General features: G+C 57.1%; 5 protein-coding genes across 5 annotated transcripts; 2 read left to right on the top strand and 3 right to left on the bottom strand.

The window, feature by feature from the left end:
• Nucleotides 1-194: 194 nt before the first annotated feature.
• B0H64DRAFT_439273 (uncharacterized protein) lies at nucleotides 195-1,636 on the bottom strand (the record flags this gene model as incomplete). The annotated part of the gene is made up of 3 exons (XM_062806415.1): nucleotides 195-693; nucleotides 780-1,256; nucleotides 1,317-1,636. 3 exons carry the CDS (start codon nucleotides 1,634-1,636, stop codon nucleotides 195-197), a joined length of 1,296 nt encoding a protein of 431 aa, XP_062662351.1.
• A 1,191-nt stretch (nucleotides 1,637-2,827) lies between these two features.
• Nucleotides 2,828-3,240, bottom strand: B0H64DRAFT_83678 (uncharacterized protein). Its single transcript, XM_062808847.1, has one exon. It carries the CDS (start codon nucleotides 3,153-3,155, stop codon nucleotides 2,940-2,942), a length of 216 nt encoding a protein of 71 aa, XP_062662350.1. The 5' UTR covers nucleotides 3,156-3,240; the 3' UTR covers nucleotides 2,828-2,939.
• Nucleotide 3,241: 1 nt separating this feature from the next.
• Nucleotides 3,242-7,675, top strand: B0H64DRAFT_83679 (uncharacterized protein). The gene is made up of 5 exons (XM_062808848.1): nucleotides 3,242-3,628; nucleotides 3,717-3,916; nucleotides 3,991-5,052; nucleotides 5,112-5,210; nucleotides 5,280-7,675. Exons 1-5 carry the CDS (start codon nucleotides 3,341-3,343, stop codon nucleotides 7,360-7,362), a joined length of 3,732 nt encoding a protein of 1,243 aa, XP_062662349.1. The 5' UTR covers nucleotides 3,242-3,340; the 3' UTR covers nucleotides 7,363-7,675.
• Nucleotides 7,676-8,408: 733 nt separating this feature from the next.
• Nucleotides 8,409-9,205, bottom strand: B0H64DRAFT_83681 (uncharacterized protein). Its single transcript, XM_062808849.1, has one exon. The coding sequence runs from the start codon at nucleotides 9,030-9,032 to the stop codon at nucleotides 8,622-8,624; it is 411 nt and encodes a 136-aa protein (XP_062662348.1). The 5' UTR covers nucleotides 9,033-9,205; the 3' UTR covers nucleotides 8,409-8,621.
• Nucleotides 9,206-12,366: 3,161 nt separating this feature from the next.
• On the top strand, nucleotides 12,367-18,851 carry B0H64DRAFT_83604 (uncharacterized protein). Its single transcript, XM_062808846.1, has 2 exons — nucleotides 12,367-13,160; nucleotides 13,217-18,851. Exons 1-2 carry the CDS (start codon nucleotides 12,678-12,680, stop codon nucleotides 18,641-18,643), a joined length of 5,910 nt encoding a protein of 1,969 aa, XP_062662347.1. The 5' UTR covers nucleotides 12,367-12,677; the 3' UTR covers nucleotides 18,644-18,851.
• The last annotated feature ends 1,724 nt before the right edge of the window (nucleotides 18,852-20,575 follow it).

Below are 20,575 nucleotides of genomic sequence, written 5' to 3'. Positions count from 1 at the left end.
CGCTGACCATTAACTATTGGATAGCTTGAACCAATTGCCATGACCACTTCGGTCGTATAAAAGACAGACAAGACGAGATAGAAAGACAAACAAACCCCCCAACCAGCCCATAAATAGGTACCATCCCATACCCAAGAAGCAGACCAAAAAAAAAAAAAAAAAAAAAAAAAAAAAAAAAGACCAACCCTCCCAAATCAATAACCCCCAAAATCCGGCCTCATCGAAAACACATTCTCCAGCGCATCCCTAACCTCAAACTCCTCCATGACGGCGCCAAACCCATAGCACCTGACCTTCCCGCCCAGCTCCTCAGCCAGGCGCGCAAAGTCCTCCGGGCGCAGCTCGGCCAGGCGCGGGTGCGCCAGCACCATGCCCCAGGCCATGACGGGCGTGATCTCGCCGTCGAGGTTCAGCCGCTTGCTGAGGTCGAGCAGGGTGGTCAGGTCGCCCTTGTTGAGCGTCCACGTGCCCGTTGGCCCGGTGTTTTCGTTTCCCGGGGTGGGGTGGTTGTGGTTATGGGTGTGGGCCTGGGCTTGGGGTTGGGCCTGGCCGAAGGGGATGTCGGGCGAGAGCTCCGAGAAGGGCTCCGGCGGGCAGGACGCCATGAGGGCATGGCCGCACGGCTCGCGGATGCCGGCTGTGGCGGCCCGCTCGAGCATCCAGGGCAGGTGGTTCATGCAGGGGTTTTCGAGGCTATGGTGGGGGGTTGGGTTAGCTTCTTTGGTTTCTTTCTGTCGAAGTCACGGTCTGGGTGGAGGAGATTCCCGTTTGCTACTTACGTCAACACAAAGTCGACACCGGCCTGCTCGTAATCTATGTTAGGGAGCTGGTTCGGCTGGCTCCCGGTCCCCGCCGGGGTGCCCAGACTCCCTTGCCCGGAGAGTTGGTGACGGTGGTGGCTGTGGTTGTGGGGGTAGGTCGCGCTATTCGGCGATATCCCCCCGCCCCGACCACCACTACCTACCGAAAGAGGTGGCGGCGTGAAGGCGCTCGTATTGCTAGATCCCGGGACGTAGCTGGCCCCCATGCTCGCGCTCGGCGAGTAGCCGACGCTCGGGTTGCTTGCCGAGTCGTCTAGCACGCTGCCGCTGGGCAGTGATCCGCCAATGCCATTCTGGGCCAGCAGGGCTTTGAGCTGCCGGTTCTCGTCTGCGAGGCGCGCCTTATCGTGCGAGATGTGGCTGAAGATCTCCTTCAGCCGCAGCACCTCGTCCTCGAGGGCTTTGATGTAGAGCTCTTTGCGCTCGCGGTGGGTTCTGCCGGGGGTTAGCTGAAAGCCTAAAATGGTGTCTAATTGCTAGCCGAGTTCTATTCACCTCTGAGCTTGCCGATTGAGCTCCTGCCGCCTCGTTAGGGCCGGCTTGCTATCTGGTTTTGGACCTCGACGTTTTTGTGGTTGCCCGTCCCTTGTTGTCCTCTTCTCATTTACAGATTTGAGGAAATCAAGGTTCAGCGTCGACAAGGGAGTTTTGTCCTGGCCGGTGGGCCCGCCACCAAAACCTCGCTGAGAAGGCTGGCTCGGCGAGAGGGATGCCATGGCTGTCCAGTCGTAGAGCGACGGGACAGATGGCCTCCTCTGCGTAGGGGATGAGAAGCTAGTTGGCGAAGGGTAAGCCGCAGTGGCTACAGGGCCCATGTTAGCGGTCATCCTGACAATACGTAGGTATCTCGAGACTCGAAGGTAACGTTGTGAATGTGTAGCGAGCGGGTTGTGAAAATCATGGGTCCATGAGTCCATGGCAAGCCCAAGACAAGCGGGGCCCATCTCCTTTTAACAGCCTCCATTGATTCGGAAGGGGATGCGCGCGGCCGTCGTACAGACTTACTCCGGACATACCTCATGTACCTAATGATTTTCCCTGGGATGTCCTTTGATGCAAATGCGGTAATGGTGTTGAAGGCGGACAAATGTGAACGGATGGGGTGGTTGCAGCAAGAACTCGACGAGGTGTCAGCTCATGCTCGTTAGGGGAGTGACGGGCTTGGCGCGGGACAGGGCGTGGCTCGAGCATAAAAGTCGGGTGAACCGGCGGTTGGGAAGTTATGAAACCGTTGCGGATTGAGCCGTGTCTGAAGATTCTCCTTGTGTGTGTAATTGTTGCAAGACGGGAGTCGAGGAGGGGCCAATATTTGAGTTACCAACTGGCCGAGTAGAAATCGATAACTTTTAGAATCTCAAAGGGAGTGGAGACGACGGGTAGGTCAGGTATGGATGTTATATTTAGGTAGAGGGAGTCCATCACTACCCCGCCGAGCTTGGGTGGTGATGGGGTGCTTTGGCGGTGTCCACTGACCCGGGGCCCCGGATGTTTCGCAGACTGGCACTGCGCGTCAAGCTTTGCGTATATGTATGGTTAATTGTGACAAGGCGAGGAGAAGGCAGAAAATAAGGTTCCGCGTCAAAGAGCTTAAGTACAAGCCTCTACTAGTCTGACAGCCATGCAGGGGCTGAGCCACTAAATGGGTGTTGTCTGGGGCGCGCAGCCCACTCGCGGAACCCAGGTTTGGGAAAAAGGATTGGATGCACGAGCCACGATGGTTCCTTTTATCTCTTCAGGGGCTCCCAGGTCAGTGTCAACCTGGAAGTCACCAACCACTCACCACCAAATCTCACCACAACTCCATATCCACAAATGTGAGACCAACTTTACTGCATTCAATGTATTTCTTCCTGAACTATTAAGATGTTCTATGAACCTGTCATTAGTTACCTAGGTAGTTACTCTCCCCTCACTTCCACCGGCTGCTCGGCATGGGCGCCGTTCGGTTTCGCTGGTGCTTACTCAGACGCCGCATCGTTAATAAAAGCAACGGGAGCAATTTTAAGAACAAAATCCCAATCATCTTCGAGATCCTCCCTGCGGATGAGTGATCGGCATGTATGAAGGATCGAGTTACCTCCTTCCCTCTTCTATTCGCCCTATCCGTGCCCGGTTTCATTACACCAAATAATTAGTCCCTACATTGTCAGTGCCGCCGGGCTTGTTGAGGCGGGATCCGGGGCATCTCGACTGAACAACACCAGTGACACGTGCTTTTGAGGAATGGCCAGTACCAAGGAAATTGACGACTTGAGTGGAAACAGATGAGATGTTTGAGGTGAGAGCCTGCAAGCCCGAGAGGACGATGCCAAGGGGAATGTGAGGATTATGCATCCAATACCTATGGGCCCCTCATTGCGGGGTTGAGAGGTCCTGGGGATTTCAACGCGCGCCATGCACGTCTGCTATTTATTGTTAGCGACTTTGGGCATCAGTTCAAGTCCTTGGTAGGTACCTAGGTATTCATCCTCGAGGGCTAGGTAATACCATGCCTCCTCGGAACACAGAACACAGAAATAATGAGTGAGAAGACAACCGAAGCCGACCGGCCGCAACCAACGCCGGTGCTCACCAACGACAAATGGGTCGCTGCTTTGGGGACTCTGAGCGAGGAGGATCGTGAGAGATTCACTTTCGCCAAAACGGGACAACGAAGTGCTCGAGACGTTCTGGCCGACGTCCTGGAAGCGACGAGACGAAAAAAGAATGAGTGCATAAAAAAGCGATGGAGAGTCGTCGTCCGAGGTCGCTCGATAATACTACGAGACGTGCTCGAGAAGATATCGGTTTGGGTCAGCAAAGTCGTAGTAAGTACGCATCACCTTTGTCCCCTGCCATAAGTTCCATTGATCCTGCTGCCACCCGACTCGGAATCCTTGCTAATTCCTCTCCTAGAAATTCGGCGATATTGCTATCCAATATGACCCTGGCCAAGCGGCCCTCCCCTGGACGGCAATTCGCCTGATCCTGCAGGCGACTGTGAACGACGTCGAGGTCTTCGGATGGATTCTCGATTCTATCGAAAACATCACCAATCTGCTTGCAACCTGCGCGATTTTCGAGTTGCGATACCTATCAAATCCTAATTCCAAGAGGTATACTGCTTCCTACCTAGTAATTCCCTTTGCTGAGGGACCACCAGTCCTTAGGTACTCATCATCGTTTCTAGTCTCGATACATCGGATCAGATCAACAATGCGCTGATATCTCTGTACGCAAATATCCTACTGTATTTGTCCGAAGTCATTCGCTACTACGCCCAGGGCTCCGCACTTCGCTTTGTAAAGAGCGTAGTATCGCCCGTTGCTATATTCGAAGCCAAATATGCGCCTATACGGTCGGCACGAGCCGAGACGTGGTTACTTGCTCAACTCGCGGAGGCGGAAAAGTCGGAGCGGACCCAGGCCAGCCTCGACAGGATCGAGAGTTGCCAGGACTCTACAGCTACGGCCCTGTTTGAGACTCTTGGGGATGCCTTGCGAGAACTCCAACAACCTATCTCCCGCGCCAGCATTCAGCTCGCTGAAATTCAAGACGGCCTAGAGCGCGAAACACGCACCCGTATCCTCAGGAGCATCTCGTCGATCCCTTATAGCATGCATCAAAAACACGCCAAGAAGGGCCGCTTAGAGGGCTCTGGTCAATGGCTGCTCCGGAAGCCCGAGTACAAGTCCTGGCGCCAGTCCAGTACCTCTTCCGTCCTCTTGCTCCACGGCATACCGGGAAGTGGAAAGACCAAGCTCACGTCTTTGGTGATTGACGAGCTACGCGGCCACGACAACATCGCCTACTTTTACTGTATGCGAAACCCCGCAGAACCGCAGAGGGGCAGAGGCGATCAGATATTAGCCAGTCTAGTTCGTCAACTGGCCGGCGTGTCCTCGGACCAGCCCATCCTAGCCCCGGTGGTTACGCAGTATGAAGATGCGGTTTCCGGCCTCTGCGATTTTGAGGATCAAGTTTGGACCGCCGACGAGTGTGGAAGAGTTCTCTTGGAGCTGATGGAGGAGTACCCGGCAGCCACCATAGTCCTCGACGCCTTGGACGAAGTCAACCAGGAGGACCGGCAGGAACTGCTGGATATTCTCAGTTGGCTGTTGGAAAAGTCCCCTAATCTCCTCAAGATGTTTATTTCGAGTCGAGACAACTATGATATTGCCCTCCACTTTGAGAGCTCTCCAAAAATATACATCGACGCCGATGACAACGCTGGTGATATCTCGTCCTTTATGTAAGTGATTATGCCTCTGCTAATGTGTCCTTGTCATGGGGCTAACAGATGTTCGACAGCGACGACCGGTTAAACTCAGCCAGGCTGCTTCATAACCGGCTACCCAAGGATCTCGAGGCCGAAATCCGCGAGACGCTGCTCAGGGGCGCCAGAGGCATGTAAGTTTCCTAACCATACATCCATATAGGTACCTCAACGCTACCAGTTTGTCTAACCCCCTTACCTAGGTTCCGATGGGTAGATCTCCAAATCCAATCCCTTCGCCCACTCAAACTCGCTGCCGACATCGAAGCCCGCCTCGGCGTATTGCCACCCACCCTAGAGGGGTCGTACTGGGAAATCTACCAAGCCATCCACGAATCCGGCGATCACGCCGCCGCCCTCGCAGATATCACTTTCCGATGGTTAATATTCGCGCAGGATACCGTGACCGCTGAGGTGTTTGCCTGTATCGCGTCCTCTACGATGCAGCAACTAAAAACGACGACGGCGGTGGCAGCAGGCGTTGGTGCTGCCGAAGTCATTGACGTCTGCTCCAACCTCGTCACATCGAGGAACGGCTCGTTCGAGTTTGCCCATTTGTCTGTGCGAGAATTCTTTGAGGGCGTCTACAAGCGCGGCGTCGATCGATTCCTGCCCATCAATGGCAACAGCTGCATCGCGACCGCTTGTCTCCGGCATCTACACACCCACATCAAGACCCTGGGGCCCCAGCTCATGAAACAAGACGAGGAGCACGATGACGTGCAATTCGTCACGCTTTACGATGCAACCGAGCCGGATGGCAATACCAACACCACCGTGACTACCATCACAAAGGACGAGACAAACCCCGCCGAGGCCCCGCAGCCCCAACCTCAACCGCCGCCACCGCCGCTGCCGCCCCCGCTGCAGATCAGCAAGCCTCGACCACCGCCGGACAGCGCTTCCACAGCCCTCTCTCGCGAGATCAAGGCCGTCCGCTACGCCGCCCGGTTCTGGGTGCACCACGCCTGCGAGAGCGGGGAGATGCGAACCAGAGACCCGCTGGCGGCGGCGATCAGGGAGTTTTTGGGTAAGGGGGCGGTTGGCGTCAGCTTTCGGGTCGGGGGTGAGTTCGAGGTGTGGTGTCGGGTTGTGCAAGACATATTGAAGCGGGAGAAATATGAAGCGGGCCGTGATGAGAAGCAGTTCAATCTGCTGAAGGACGCGACGGAGGAGCCGGCGAACCCCTTCTGGCTGGCCTGCCTGTACGGGTGGCATGACCTGGTCGACTTTCTCATCGAGTGCAAATACGAGCATGTCGACGAGCCGCGACGCCTCGACAGCCTGGACAACCGGGAGAAGTATTCCTTTTCGGGGTCCAAGGTCTCCCCCCTGATCTATGCCATCCTGGATCGCAGGCTCGTCCTGATCTCCAAGATGTGGTCGTATTCCGAGGCGTCGCTGCTCAAGGCCTCCCTGCTCCAGCCCAAAGACAAGCCCAAATTCAAGCCGTTGGTGAAGGCGGCCGGGCAGGGCGACGCGGAGCTTGTGGCTCTGCTGCTGAGGATGGAGCACGGCGGGTTGGATGTCGAGGGCGAAGCCTTCGCTACGGCGGCGAGCAACAACCACTGCGAGACGATGGAGATGCTTCTCGCTCACGAGCCCCGGGCCCTGTCCGGGGCCGGCAACCATGCTCTGCGGGAAGCCTGCGTGGCGGGCCACACGGACGCCGTCACGTTTCTCCTAGACCGGAACGTCCCGCTTATGAATGTCGGTTTGCACCTCTGCCGCGCGGTGTTTATGGGGCATCACGAGGTGCTGAAGATCCTGCTGGAGAGAAATCTCGGACGTGACAGCGTCTCCAAGGCACTGATCATAGCCGTGTCCCACGACGACCAAGCCTCTACCGACCTGCTCCTCCGGTACGGCGCCGAGAAGGAACCGCACGCGGTCACGCGGGAGGCCAAGCTCGGCAACCGTGGCACGGCCGTCCGGCTCATCGAGGCCGGGTACGACATCCGCGGCCGGTACCTGGAGAAGCAGCGGACGGCGCTGCACTATGCTGCCGAGGGGGGATACGAGGACGTTGTCCGTGCGCTCTTATCCGCCGGCGCCCCGGTCAACGTGCGCGACGGGAACCAGAAGACGCCGCTCCATCTTGCGGCGGAGCGAGGGCGTGCTGCGTGCGTCGGGCTCTTGCTCGGCCACGGGGCAGAGGTCCTCGCTAAAGATGCCGGGGGGAGGATTCCACTTGATCTCGCCCAGGAGAGAAACCACAAAGCGACGGAAACGCTTATTAGGGCTGGGATGATGAAGTTGATGGGGGACTTGATAGAAAAGCAGTAGTAGGGGATGATTAGAAGCCTTGGATAGCCTTTTTGCCGGCTACATACCAGCCAGTGTGTCTTGGGGTAGTAGGTAATTCTACTAATGTGGGTTGAATGAGGACGTGTTCTCCAAGTACAGCGCCCTCGGTCCCTAGAACCACAGTGGCATGCAGCATATCAAACACTCTGGAGATAGGGGTGGGGAATTGCAAATCGGGCTATCCCCCAAGCATGTGCTTGAATTCAGCCTCCGGTATTCCCATAAGCATTCCCCAACGATCCGGAAATCAAGGCGATAATTGTACTGTAGAAAGCGTACGCCCTGCCGCACGTGGCAAAAGCCGGTAGGTGACTACCGACTTCTACTTGGCTCTAACAAGGACGGGTGGCGTACCCTAACTAGGAGATAGCAACTCTGGGCTTTTGTAAGAGAGTTGTGATGATGCCGTAGACAAGGCAAGTCAGTCGGAGCCTGAGTGGCAGTATGGGCAGGTCAAGCTCTTCGGAGAGAGGGCGCAGCGCATCCAGCCCATGTCGAACGCATACTTGGCCGGGCATCGGCTTGTTGCCTCGCCCGGACGTTAAGCACAAAAGACAGAACAAGTCGGGCGTTGTGCCGGTGCCCTTTGGTCGAGCTATTCACGTCACCGAGAGTATTCCCCGACTGGATTTGAACGGAGGGTGACTGAGGAGGCGGCGGCTTGGGTGAAGGAAGGCAAAGTTGGGGTAAGTTTGGGGAGGAAGACGAAACCCTGTGTGTGTGTGTGTGTGGGTGTGGGTATTCCCTCTCCTCCTGTAAAGTACTGCCTGCTGCCCTTCTCCGTGTGAGTGAATATACAGAGCAACGTCATCTGTGAAGCTCCGCACTCAGTCAGTGAGCTCTTCTCTCGTTGAAGGGCCACAGGACCTCCGTCGTCCGAGCCACCCCATCAGAATTGCACAGCGCACTTGACCGAAGATCGCAGCAGCGTGCCGATCAGCTCATCCAGAAGCACGAGGGAGGATGATCCGCCGTTTGATCGAGGCGTGGTTTCGAAACCGCTGGGCCTATCGGGGACAAACTTGTCGCCCGGCATGGTCCACTCACCCATAACCCGGCCATTGCGTAACGCCTTTTCTATTTGTCAATGCCTCGAGCTGAGCTTCGCGGGCGTATGCATAGAGACTAAGAAAGCATGATCCCCTCTCACCGTCATCGAGTCCCTCCGCCGTGGTCGAGTGACACAGCAGGACGGGGGCTTCTATTTTGCCTGACCCGTTTCCACGAAGCCCCCCGTTCTATTTCCGACTTGGTTTCGAAGTTGCTGAGTCGGGTAGAAGGCTTGGGTAAATGCAGCGAGGGTGTGGAACATGAGACAGCTCGCAACGTCGCGAGATTTGTTGACGAACTCTTGAGGATGCCGGCAACGCCACACTTGGGTCGATGAAGAGGACCTTCCAAATTGGAGTCAATGAGTTGTCTCCCAAGGCAATGAGTCCTCCGGGGTTACGGTTACATGGATTGACGCAGGAAGCCACACAGGCGATCGAGATCGGCTCATTCTCTGGGGCGGCCACCCCATGGGCAACCATGAGCAACAAAAGCCGAACTCCAAGTGCACATGTCAACCAACCTCGACTGTAAAAATAGAAAAAAAGAATTACCTGGAAGCCCAAATAGACTGTATTTACGCTACTTACTTTTTTCATCGGTTTGTATTCTTTTCCTTGTTGTCCTTTCGTTGTTTCTTTTGCTTGATTTCTTACTTCCAGGTTTCCTTTTAAGAGTTGGGCTTTTTTTGGTCAGGGGAGGCGGCTTCTTCGTCGTTTACGCATCGCGTGGTGAGTGGTCCCAGAACTCATCGCGGTGAAACGCTGGCCCACATAAGGGTAGTCGAATCGGAGCGGCCACTCTTGACCGATCGCGTCCCGGCAATGGGCCCCCGGCAATGGCGGGGAGCCGTGAGAGACGCGCCACCGTGGCCGTCAAATGTGCTAGTGTGCCTTACCGGAGGAGGAGTTGTTCTGGAAAGCTCAACCAGTCGCGTGACAACGCTAAAGTTTGAGGAGGGACCGGTGTGTCGGCATTGGGACTACACTCAGCTTGTTTGCATTCATTGTAGTGAGACGTAAACATGTCATCTTACCAGTTCTAACATGGTTTGAAGAGACAGACAAACATTTGTTACTAGAAAAGCATAGCTTGGTTGGTGCCTCAAGCGAGTGCTTGATGTGACTTCCGCCCTGTTGCCAAATCGTAGGAACTCCCTGTTCAAGGTGAAGCGGCCTGTTGACGCTGTACCCCTCCCAGAATGCTTTCCATAAACAGCTTGAGAGAGAAAGAGGCAGAGAGGGAGCCAGAGAGAAGCATGTGGATGTGGCACGTCTCACATGCATGTCGTCGGGAAACATGCCGTAATGAGCCAAGCTTCGAGTTGTGGTGTTGGGTTGTGGGAGGTTGTGACCCTCTTTCAACAAACGAGCTAGGCCACCCATGGTTAGCAGACTAGCCGGTGATGATGACGGTATGTAGAGAGGGAGCCTTCTTGGCGACGCCGTGGAATGTTGGTTGTCAACCCGGTGTGCCGGTGTATCGGGGTAGACGGGGCATGGGATCGTTGTGCTTGCGACACTGGTGGATTGTGGTAGCGATGGGTCGAGAACCCGGACAAGATCAAGAACCTGGATGAAGCCGTTGGAAGACCCCTCACCATGCCTGCGTGCGTCGCATGTGGCCCCGAGAAGCACCTACCCCCGCGTCTCAATGGTGGCAAATCCGGGGGCAATGAGCCGAAGAGTAGCCTCATGCGAGTTGAGAGACTAAGGAGTTTGCCGCGCAGCATTACCTGTACCCCCGAGGGCCACATACCTGCAGCTAGCGCGCATGCAATCCCACCTAGCGCATGCAGCTTGTGAGCCCGGGAATACTCATGAAGTGCTGTGGAGGGCGATGGCCGCAGCGTCCACTACCCCGGCCTCCGATGCACCCCTCCTCCTTACTTGGCGAGGTCTCGGTAGGCGTGTCCAGAGCTCTGATCGTTCGGTTGTGAACAGCCGTAGCTTCGAGGCGCTGGTCAGAGCAGCTAGACTAAAACATGGCCTATAACTGCTGGGAGAACGGGATGCCAGCGCCGGTTTTGAAGTTCAAGCATGGAGCTTGACATTGCCGTGGGCGGTTTGGATAGGATTGTGGACGGGCACTACGGGCGAGCGTGTGTGGACAGCAGGGATGAACCGTCGGTCGGTGTCCGTTGTGCGTCCTGTGAGGATCTAGGCTTTGCGTTATCATCGCCTCCAGGGCTGCAGCATCGATCGCTGATCCTAGGAATGAGGTCACTTCATGGGCTGTGAAATCGATGCGAGTCAGTATATGAAGGATTGACATGGGACAATGTAGATAGAGGGGGAAATCAGCTGTTTGGGCAACGATGGAGGGCTCGAGAGGGTCCTTCGTCGCCTGCAGTTATTGGAGAACATCAGCCGTCTCGGGGCTCTCAGTGGCTTGAGAAGACGGCGTTGGAGAAAGCCAATCGACCAGAGGCGGCCTAGACCGTGGCGCCCTGCGGGTTCAAGTCGGCTGTGTCATCGGGCATCTCGTGCGACCCGGGGTCATGCAGGAGGAGAATGCCACCCAGCGAATGGCTTGATAGGCCTGCTTATTCTGGGCGCTGCCGTTGAAGATGGGGAGAGGTCACGCTGAATTGACGATCAACGCGTTACCCGAGTCACAACGAGCCCAGAGCGAGTGTCGGTGAAAATAGAAATCAAGGGAGAAAGAAGAGCCGAGCGGGCACCCTCAATGAACGCAGGACTAGATGTATGTATTCTGTACGAAGTGCCACGGTAACGAACGATTTCGTACCTGAAGTGGTCACCTGTGTGGTCAGAGTTATTGATTGTCAACAGAGCAGAAGCTCACTGTGCAGACCGCTGCAGGGTTACTGTGGCCGGGTAGGGGTGTCGGAAGGTTGTGGTCGTCCCATCTCGATGATACCTCGTCAGGTGGCCCCGAATCTTCCGGAATGGTGATTGATCGCAAATCCAAGGGCACGCAGCTGTTTCTGTTGCCTGAGGTGCTGTGAGGTTGCTTTGCTTTCCATGCTTGGCTTGGCCCGCGAGACCCAGCGGGAAAAAGCAAACCTGGCTCGAGCCTGGAAGAAATGTTTTGTGGGCCCGGCTCGCCCAAGCTCCCAAGGTCTCGCGACCTTGGTTCCGTGGCTCCCGTCAGCACGTTCTGGGTAACACTACCAGGCACGTCCTTGGACCCATATTTAATGAATTGCTTATTGGTTTAACCGTCTGTTCCCCGCTTCCAACGGCACCCCACGCCGCGCGCCGAGCAGCACGAGCACGACCGATTCGAAAAGAAAGCGAGAGAGGGTCACAGAGTGACTCGGCTCTGGGCACTCAGGTTGTTCTTGAATTCACGTTGGGTAGTTCCGTGTCGGCTCTCGTTTCCCTCGCGACGTTTGGACGGAAATGCGGCCGAGTTCAGTTGCGACCACGACCTCCGAGTGTTCCCTCCCAAATTCATCTCGCAAACAAAACAACAAATTCCCACAACAAACCTGGGAATTCCCGATAATTTCTTCGTCTTCTTCTTTCAAGCCACTGGCTGTCTTCCGCTCCTTGCTTTGCTAACTAGTGGCGTTGGTTGGGCATCACCCTCGCCCACTTTCCCGCTTCTCTCCCTGCGAGGAAGCTCGGAGCCGAACAAAGAAACCCCACTTTAACTTTGGCCTCTGAATCAACAAAAGCCACCCGACCAAGTCGACGACGGCGACACCACCCATCCCGAGGGATTTCCTCGTCCTGATGCTGGTGACGCCTTCCAGTGCCTGCCATCCTAGCGCCCTCTCGGAATTGTCGTACCCAGACAAGCCGCAGCCGCGCCGCTGTCTCGCCTTGCTCTGAGCACGCCCCCAAAGCCCGCACCAAAGCCCACCACCGTCAGACACCGGGTTCTTGACAACGAACAACGCTCTCTACGGGCCATACGAGGACTTTCGTTGCCATTGACGCACGTGTTGTGACCGGGCAACACCCTTCGATCGCGAAATCACGACCTCTTCTTCGGACTACAGCGGGGCTTACCACGTCAACCGCACCGCATTATGTCTCGAGCTTGCGCTGTGCTATAGCTTCTGGCAGCTTGGCCAGAAACCTCCTGGCTGGTCCCCCATTGGGCCTCCAGACCACCGACTTTCCTTCCTCGCCGCGAGACGACGACCCCCCCCATCAACCCGGTGCGCCCGCCGCGCCAAGAGAGCCGTGATAAGGGCCTGACAGATCTGGCTCCGTACAGATGCTATCGAGACAAGAATTGGTCTCTGGAACAGTCAACACATCATCACAATGGAGGAGGTGACCTCTAATACGCCAAGCAGGCTTGCTCCCCCGGCCGTGGCCTCCCTCAGGGCCGCCCCAATGGAGCGGTCGCTCAGCGAGGACATCCGGGAGGAGAGGGAGGAGCTCCGCGAGGCCGCTGAGCAGACTCTGAACGTCATTTTGGATCTCAACATTGACGGGACAATCCGTTGGGTTAGCCCTTCTTGGGTTGACGTTATCGGAACCCAGCCGGACCCGGTCCTGGGGACCCCTATTGCCGATCTCATCGTCAGCGATAATTCCAATATCTTTTCGGAAGTCGTCGAGAGCATGACCCAGGATGACAGGCGGAGCCAGTTCATCCGTTTCGCCGTCAAGCTGGGCCCGCTGTCCAAGCTCATTCCCCTGGACATGCTCAAAGAACGCGAGGAGACCGCCGAGCCCGTTGTCATCGACCTGGAGGCCCAAGGCATCATGGTCTACACCGGGCCTTCGGGCGGGGAGAGTCATGTGAGTTTGTTTTGCCACGGATTCGCCTCCGTACTAGTACTGATGCTAGGCTTTAGACCATGTGGATGATCCGACAATGGGCTGCACCACGGGAGATCAAGATCGACCTGCCAAATGTCATTGTTGATTCGTTGGGATCCGGCGCCGAGGTGCTCGCAAGCTACCTTACCCAACTCGCCGAGTCGAATCTGGAAGACCCTGAGACACATCCCCCGCCTCTGCCCGTTCTCTGCCGGATATGCGAACGTCAGATCTCGCCGTGGTGGTTCGAGAAGCACACCGACCTGTGCCTGCAAGAGCATCGCGCTGAAATGGATGTCCAGATGGCCCAGGAAGGTCTGACGGAACACCGCCATGCGATCGTCAAGGTGCTCGACGCCCTCGAGGCAAGACATAGCCGCTCGTTGGTGGGAGGAGACCAGACAAAACTGCCCGTCGCCGAGTACAAGAGCCTGGCAATTGGGCCCCCGAACTCATCCAACTCTTCGCCGGGCAACTCGTCTCCCGTACCGGGTGCCGCCCCTGGCAGGTCACGCGAACGCTCTTCTGGCTTCGGGCACGCGAGGGCTCGGTCTTTTGCCATTCGCAGACCTCAGGCTAGGATCGTCGAATTGCTGCTGGATCTCTGCGACACCGCCATCGAAATCAGCACCCCCGCCATCAAGGAGTCGTCGCAGGCTCCCGGCGAGTTCCGCACGCAGTCACCGCAGTCCGAAAGCCGGATTACGCAGGTGATGCAATGGGAAACACCTGGCACGAACACGCTGGAGCAGGAACAAGGGCTTGCGTTGCTGTGTGCTGACACGGAAAGGTTCGCTAAAGAAAAGGTCGAGGCCATCTTCCGTCACCGCAGGATTCTCGAGTACTCGGAGCGGATCCGGATCGAGTTTGCCTACATGGTCCAGGACTGCATAGACGCGGCCATGCGCAAAGCTGCCAAGATTGCTTCCGGCCGTCTCAGCGACTCGGCCGACGAGGAGGATGGGGACGGGGACGCTAACGCTACGCCTGCAACTGAAGAAGGCATTTTCGCCGGGTCTTTCGATGCGCCTTCAACCTTGGCATTGGCACTCCAGAACGCTGATATCAGTGACGACCCCGACAGGCGCCGGTTGTCGGCGTTGAATTCGCCGAGATCGAGTAGCCCCAAGGAGTGTCCAACCCCCCGGTCCAATCTCGGCCCTCACGGGAGCCTGACAGGTGCTACACAGTCCCGCCGGGAATCTATGATCTTCGAGAGTGATGCCGGGGATAGCGACGGCAGCCTGAGGTCTTCCTCGGTCGCTTCAAGAGCTCCGCAGCGGACGGATTCTCCAATGTCCGAGTTTGGCGACCTCCGCCGGCAGGCGAGCTCCCGACAACACCACCGCAGGAGTTTGATTCTCCCAGGTGCCGTGTCGCCACGGAGACAAGAGTCGCCCTCGAGGGGGGCCCAGCCCCCGTCATCACCTCTCCGGATCCACAAGCCTCGAAACTTGCCGTTCCCTTCGGACGCTCTGATGTCCCCTGAAGCGTCGCCGATGCTGCCGAGCAGCGAATTCACATCGCCCAGCATCTCGCACACTTATCACCATCATCGGAGGCAGTCATCAGCTGCGGTTTCTTCGGTTCCTGGGGAAGTGGCAGTGAAGCCCCCGCCTTCTCCCCGGCTGAGCGCCGTTGTCGGCGGCCCGCAGGCTAAAGCGGTCCCGCCCTCGATCAAAGACTTCGAGATCATCAAGCCCATTAGCAAAGGTGCGTTTGGCAGTGTCTACCTGTCAAAGAAGAAGTCTACGGGCGAGTACTTTGCCATCAAGGTGCTGAAGAAAGCCGACATGGTTGCCAAGAACCAGGTCACCAACGTCAAGGCCGAACGCGCCATCATGATGTGGCAAGGAGAGAGCGACTTTGTTGCAAAGCTATATTGGACCTTCTCGAGCAAGGACTATCTCTACTTGGTCATGGAATACCTCAACGGCGGTGACTGCGCCTCGCTGATCAAGGTATTGGGCGGTCTTCCCGAGGACTGGGCCAAAAAGTACCTTGGAGAGGTCGTGCTAGGCGTCGAGCATCTGCACAGCCGGGGCATTGTTCACCGCGACCTCAAGCCGGACAACCTACTGATCGACCAAAAGGGGCACTTGAAGCTGACTGACTTCGGTCTCTCACGCATGGGGTTGATCGGAAGGCAGAAGCGGGCCCTGAATTGCGGGACTGATGCTGCGCCCGACCTGCTGAAGCAGGGCCCGTTTGCCCGATCTACCTCGATGGCATCGTCTCGATCCACCTCGTTAGACCTCCACGGCCGAAGCCAGTCTCCAGGTTCCACGCCGCAAATGACGCCGAGCGACCATCCCGCAGGCTTACCCCAGCCGTCGTATTTTAGCTTGGGGCCATTCTCACATGAGCCGCGTCGCGTCTCGACCCATCGCAGCGATAGCGGGGGCAGCGAGAGCTTGCCGCAGATGCTCGGGAACTTATCCTTGAATGACCCTCACGTGAACAACTCGCAGGTTATTCTGTCTCCTGCTGAGGGTAGTGAGGCCGACGCTTCTGGCTCACCGGACCTTGCCTCGCTTTCCCACTCGACTACGCATAATAGCACCGAGTCCAACAAGGGAACGCCCCCGCAACCACCCATGCCGCCTCCGAACTGGGCCCTGTTCGACCCCGAAGATACCAACCGTCGATTCGTGGGCACGCCGGATTACCTGGCCCCCGAGACGATTAGGGGCGAACCGCAAGACGAGACGAGCGATTGGTGGTCCGTCGGGTGCATCATGTACGAGTTCCTTTACGGTATCCCTCCGTTCAATGCCGCCGAGGCGGACAAGGTCTTTGAAAACATTCTGGCCCGCAGAGTTCTCTGGCCGGATGAAAGCGAGGATGAGGTTTCGCCGGAAGCCAAGGATCTTATCAACAAGCTGCTCTGCATGGATACGCAGCAACGGCTCGGGTCCAACCGTGATGAGAAGTTCCAGAGCGGCGGCGAGGAGATTCGTAACCACCCGTGGTTTGCTGAGGTGAACTGGGCGTCGCTCCTTCAAGACGAGGCCCAGTTTGTCCCGCAACTCGAGAACCCCGAGGATACCGAGTATTTCGATGCCCGTGGCGCCACCCTGCAAGCCTTCACCGAGGAGATCGAGGACCAGCACTCGCCGCCTGCTACCGCGCCTGCCGCCGATTACCACGATCGCCCACATGACGCCCTTTCTCGCGTTAGAGCTCAGGTCAACTCGATGAAGCGTGGCCTCATGCCGCTCCACATCCCGCCGCATGTTCGAGACCAGAAGAGCAGGCGGTTGAGTGAGCCGGCCGCGGCTGACGACTTTGGCAACTTCTCGTTCAAGAACCTACCCGTACTAGAAAAGGCAAACAAGGACGTGATCCAGAAACTTCGGGCCGAGGCCATGGCGGCCCAGAGCAAACCAATCAGTCCTGGCGCCCTAGGAAGCCTCACATCTCCGGGACCGGTCCTCGAAGGCAGCCCGGTTATCACGAATCCGGTTCAGAGGACGCTCTCGAATGCCAAAGCATCCCACAGGCCACAGTCGCCGTCTGGTGTCAGCCAGGCCCACTCCTCTCCCAACCGCGCCTCGCAACCGTCGTCCCCTTTGTTGGTCTCGTTCGTTGCCGGTCCGGGAACAGAGGGCCGACGGAAGGCATCGAGCAATTCTTCAAGCTTGTCCCAGCCCTCCGGGAACTCATTGCAACCTGGAAATTTCTTCGAGGTGGCCCGCGTCCCGCCGAGTTTACAGAAAGCTGCCACCACAATTGCGGCCACCGCATCGCCAAGCAAAGGCCGAGGAAGCGCACCAGCTCAGTTACCACTCTCGCCTCAGAAGTCGGTTCCGAACCATGTCATGTCCACCCCACGGCATAGCAGTAGCTCGTCCGGCGGGCGTTCCCGCTCACTTACTGTTGGCTCCCAGGAGGGGAGCCCCGTGACCACAGACATGTTGGCAGCCCACCACAGGAACCGTCGAAGCCAGGTGTTCGACATGTCACCGTCGTCTTCGGACAACGAGGGTGATAAGGCGAACGCGCTTCTCAGAGTCCAACGGCGGCGCCAAAGCTCGAGGCGCATGTCGTACATTGCAGCCGGCGACGGTCCCGTTTTCCGCCCCCTGGACGTCCTTATCTGCGACGACCATCCCGTATCTCGGATGGTGATGGAAAAGCTACTTGAGAAGTTGCGATGCCGGACCATCTCCGCTGCTACGGGCAGCGAAGCCATCCGATACGCCATGAGCGATATCAAGTTTGACATCATGTTCCTCGAGTTTCGGCTCCCGCAACTCTCGGGGTCCGACGTCGCCCGGATGATTCGCGACACCAAGCACGCCAACACGCACACTCCCATGGTCGCTATCACGTCTTACTTGAAGGAGCTGCCTGCGCCCCAATACTTTGACTCGCTCGTTGAGAAGCCTATCAGCTCGTCGAAGCTGACCGAAGTGCTGAGTACACTTTGCCATTGGAAAGCTCCGACGCCCGGTCAAACTAGCTCGCTGTCCTTGGCGGTGCCACACCCGATCCCATCCGGTCTGCGCCAAGAGAGCCTGCGGCTCGAAGACAGCCCGACATCAGCCTCGTCGGGCTACCTGATTCGATCGAGCGGCAGCTTCCGCGAGGATTCTATCAGCTCCAGTCTCTTTGGAGATTCGGAGTCGGTGGCAACCGACGATATCCCGGTTCTCATTAGCAGGAAGGCTACGGGCGAATGGGACGACGGGGGACTCGGCATATCGGGGCCGGACGAGATTCTCTTGGCTTCCAACAACCCACCACTATCCCCTATTCAGCCACGCCACACCACGCCGCAGTCCGCGCCTGCGCTGATTGAGCACACGCCAGCGCGCACTAAAGGCCCTGCGCCACAACGCTCGCTCGAAAAGCTCAAGGCGAAGCGCGAGTCGATTGAGAAGCGCCGGTACGAGGGCAGCGTTGACTCGGCGGACGATGAAGATGATGAGCTCGGCCAGACAAGTAGTGGCAGCGGTAGCGGGAGCGGGAGCGGCAGCGGCAGCACAAGCGGCAGCAACCCCGGCTCACCCTCGGGCCAGCAGTACCGCAGCAAGTCGGGCCTGCCGTCGTCCAAGCTCGGCATCGAGATGATGCGCGCCAACAGCCACGACAGCATGGTGACCGGGCCGGAAAGCGCGGGCATAGTGGACTCGGGCACGCAGGTGGCTACGCCGAGCCAGGAGGTGCAGCGGCTAGAATTCCCCCTACAGGAAGCTGCGAATGCCGGCCTAAGCACGCCGGCATACAGCAACCCCTTCGCCCCGGCGCACCCAGCCATGTGCACTCCACCCGGTCTCGGGGCAGCCACAGGGGGGTTCGTCGGCGGATCTGACATCGACGTCGAGGAGACGCCCCGCCCGATCTCGGCCCTGGACCGCCGGGACGTGTTCGAGGACGAGGATCCTACCCCTCGGCGCCCGCCGGTCAGGACGGCAGATCGCGACGACTCCATGTCGCCGTTTCCGGGCGGCATCTAAAACCGCACCCAGGACGTGGGCCTGGGTAGCAAGGTGGCTGGCTGGTTTTGCGAGGCTGGCCTGCCATGCTTACAACAACATGAACTATTTTCGTTCCTTCCATTTGTTTCTTTCTCAAACAGCGCGGCGTTCCCGGGGGTTGGAGGGGTCAGGGGGGGTAGGGATAAGCGCAGGCCGACACACGAGATTGCAACACACCAGAACCACTGGCAGTGCGCTGCCTTTTCTCCTTTTCTTTTCTATCTCTTTTGTCCTATTTTCTTTTCCCTTTGTTTGAGACAGCGAGGGCCGGTGTCTGGGTGTTTTACGGAGCTTGGGAGCGAACCTTTTTAGGGGGAGGGGGTTGCACTGGGCTGGGGCTGGGCAGACATAGCAAGGCGCAAGGCAGGACATGGCATGGCATGGCATAGCATCATCAAGCAAGGGCGTCAAGCGTGTGATTGGGTTGTTGTTGTTGTTGTTGTTGTTGTTGTTGTTGTTGTTGTTGTTGTTGTTGTTGTTGTTGTTGCGGGGGCGGGAAATGGGTTTGTCGCTTTGGAGAGAGAGCGAGAAGGCGGGTTTTCGCTGTGGTTTGGCCGGTTGGCTTGGCTTGGGCTTGACTTGATTGCTTGGGTTGCTTTGCGATTTGGGGGCTTCGTTCGTTTGCGTTGCCGTTCTGCTCTGCTCTGCTAGCTATGTCCTTGGGCTGAGTTGGCTGGGGGTGGGGGAGGGTTCTTACGCGCCCGAGACGAACGGGGACGGGGACCCTAAACAAACCACCACGCCACTCTCTTTGCTTTTGTGTCGCTTTTGCGTCTGGTTTTCCTTTTTCGATTCGTTGTTTCATCACTACGGGTTGCGACTGGATTTGCCGGCCTGTGGGTGTGGTTTCTTCGGTGTATTTTTTGCTTGGCATGTTTGAGCTGGGCTGGGTGGCCTGGCGCATGGGGAGAGAGGTACCTTCTGATATGAGGGAGGGAAGGAAAAGGAAGAGAGTCTGGATGAAAATGGAAAGGAAAACAAAACAGTCGGCTGAACCAAAGAGGAAGTCAGAGTCGGTTAGTGGTTGGTACAACACCAGGTTGATATCGGACTGGTTCGGGCGTTGCGCGGTACCAGATGGATGGGATCTGAGGGGCTAGCTGCTTAGGTATCACCGGTACTTTACTCGGAGGGCGGGCTGGAATATACATATCAGATTGGATTGTGCTGTGCCGTTGAGTGACTGTTAAGGAGGCGGGCGTGACTGTGGCCGGCTTAGGGTCCTCCCCTGATATGTTCGTGAGTCTTTGGCAAATCTTCAACACGACGGTAACCGGTGCCTTTTTTCTCAAAGAAAAGATGAGCCTCGAGTAGGGTCCTCTATACAAATCCCCCTAAACGTTACATGTTCCATGTTCCCCATTTTCAATAGTTTCTGGGCTGTCGAGGCGGTAATGGCGCGAGTGATACTGGTTTCTATTTTTGAACCACGACCCTGTCAAAAGTGTCGCCCTGACAAGCAAACCCAGTGTAAGTTCCCCCGGGTTGCTTGAGTTGACCCCAGGTAACAAACAAGTAATATATCGGCAAACGCCGTTTCTTGAAACACGGCAAGTCTACGGGCCGCCGGCTTGCTCTTGGCCGTGGATATGCCACCCATGATGATCCCGCACCATTCTATCCCCTACCAACCCCAGTGATACTATCTAGTGGCCGGCACCCCCCGGTGCTCCCGAGACGGTATGAGGGGGGATGTGAGGAGGGGGGCGTTGCAGAATACCCCGCAAACTGTAACATCGACAAACCTTAGCATCTCTGATACCCCCGTGTGGGGATTGTTTGTTTGTTTTAGCGCCTATTTTTGGTAACCGGCAGGGCGTCAGAATTGGCTTCCATGCTGGAATGGGTCAAGTTGAAGAAAGAAAGCCTATTTTGCTTTCGTGTTCCATCTACCGTTTGGAAAGCGAGGTC

This window comes from Chaetomium fimeti (genome assembly GCF_033439085.1).
Source record: "Chaetomium fimeti strain CBS 168.71 chromosome Unknown B0H64scaffold_2, whole genome shotgun sequence".
NCBI lineage: Eukaryota > Fungi > Ascomycota > Sordariomycetes > Sordariales > Chaetomiaceae > Chaetomium > Chaetomium fimeti.
This window is presented reverse-complemented; position numbering and strand designations above follow the sequence as displayed.

Bases quoted from the DNA above. Each gene is read 5' to 3' on its own strand.
- B0H64DRAFT_83678 (XM_062808847.1), bottom strand. From the start codon at position 3,155: ATGCATAATCCTCACATTCCCCTTGGCATCGTCCTCTCGGGCTTGCAG.
- B0H64DRAFT_83679 (XM_062808848.1), top strand. From the start codon at position 3,341: ATGAGTGAGAAGACAACCGAAGCCGACCGGCCGCAACCAACGCCGGTG. The intron at 3,629-3,716 runs GTAAGTACGCAT...TTCCTCTCCTAG, and splicing joins TTTGGGTCAGCAAAGTCGTA to AAATTCGGCGATATTGCTAT. The intron at 5,211-5,279 runs GTAAGTTTCCTA...CCCCTTACCTAG, and splicing joins CTCAGGGGCGCCAGAGGCAT to GTTCCGATGGGTAGATCTCC.
- B0H64DRAFT_83681 (XM_062808849.1), bottom strand. From the start codon at position 9,032: ATGAAAAAAGTAAGTAGCGTAAATACAGTCTATTTGGGCTTCCAGGTA.
- B0H64DRAFT_83604 (XM_062808846.1), top strand. From the start codon at position 12,678: ATGGAGGAGGTGACCTCTAATACGCCAAGCAGGCTTGCTCCCCCGGCC. The intron at 13,161-13,216 runs GTGAGTTTGTTT...GCTAGGCTTTAG, and splicing joins CTTCGGGCGGGGAGAGTCAT to ACCATGTGGATGATCCGACA.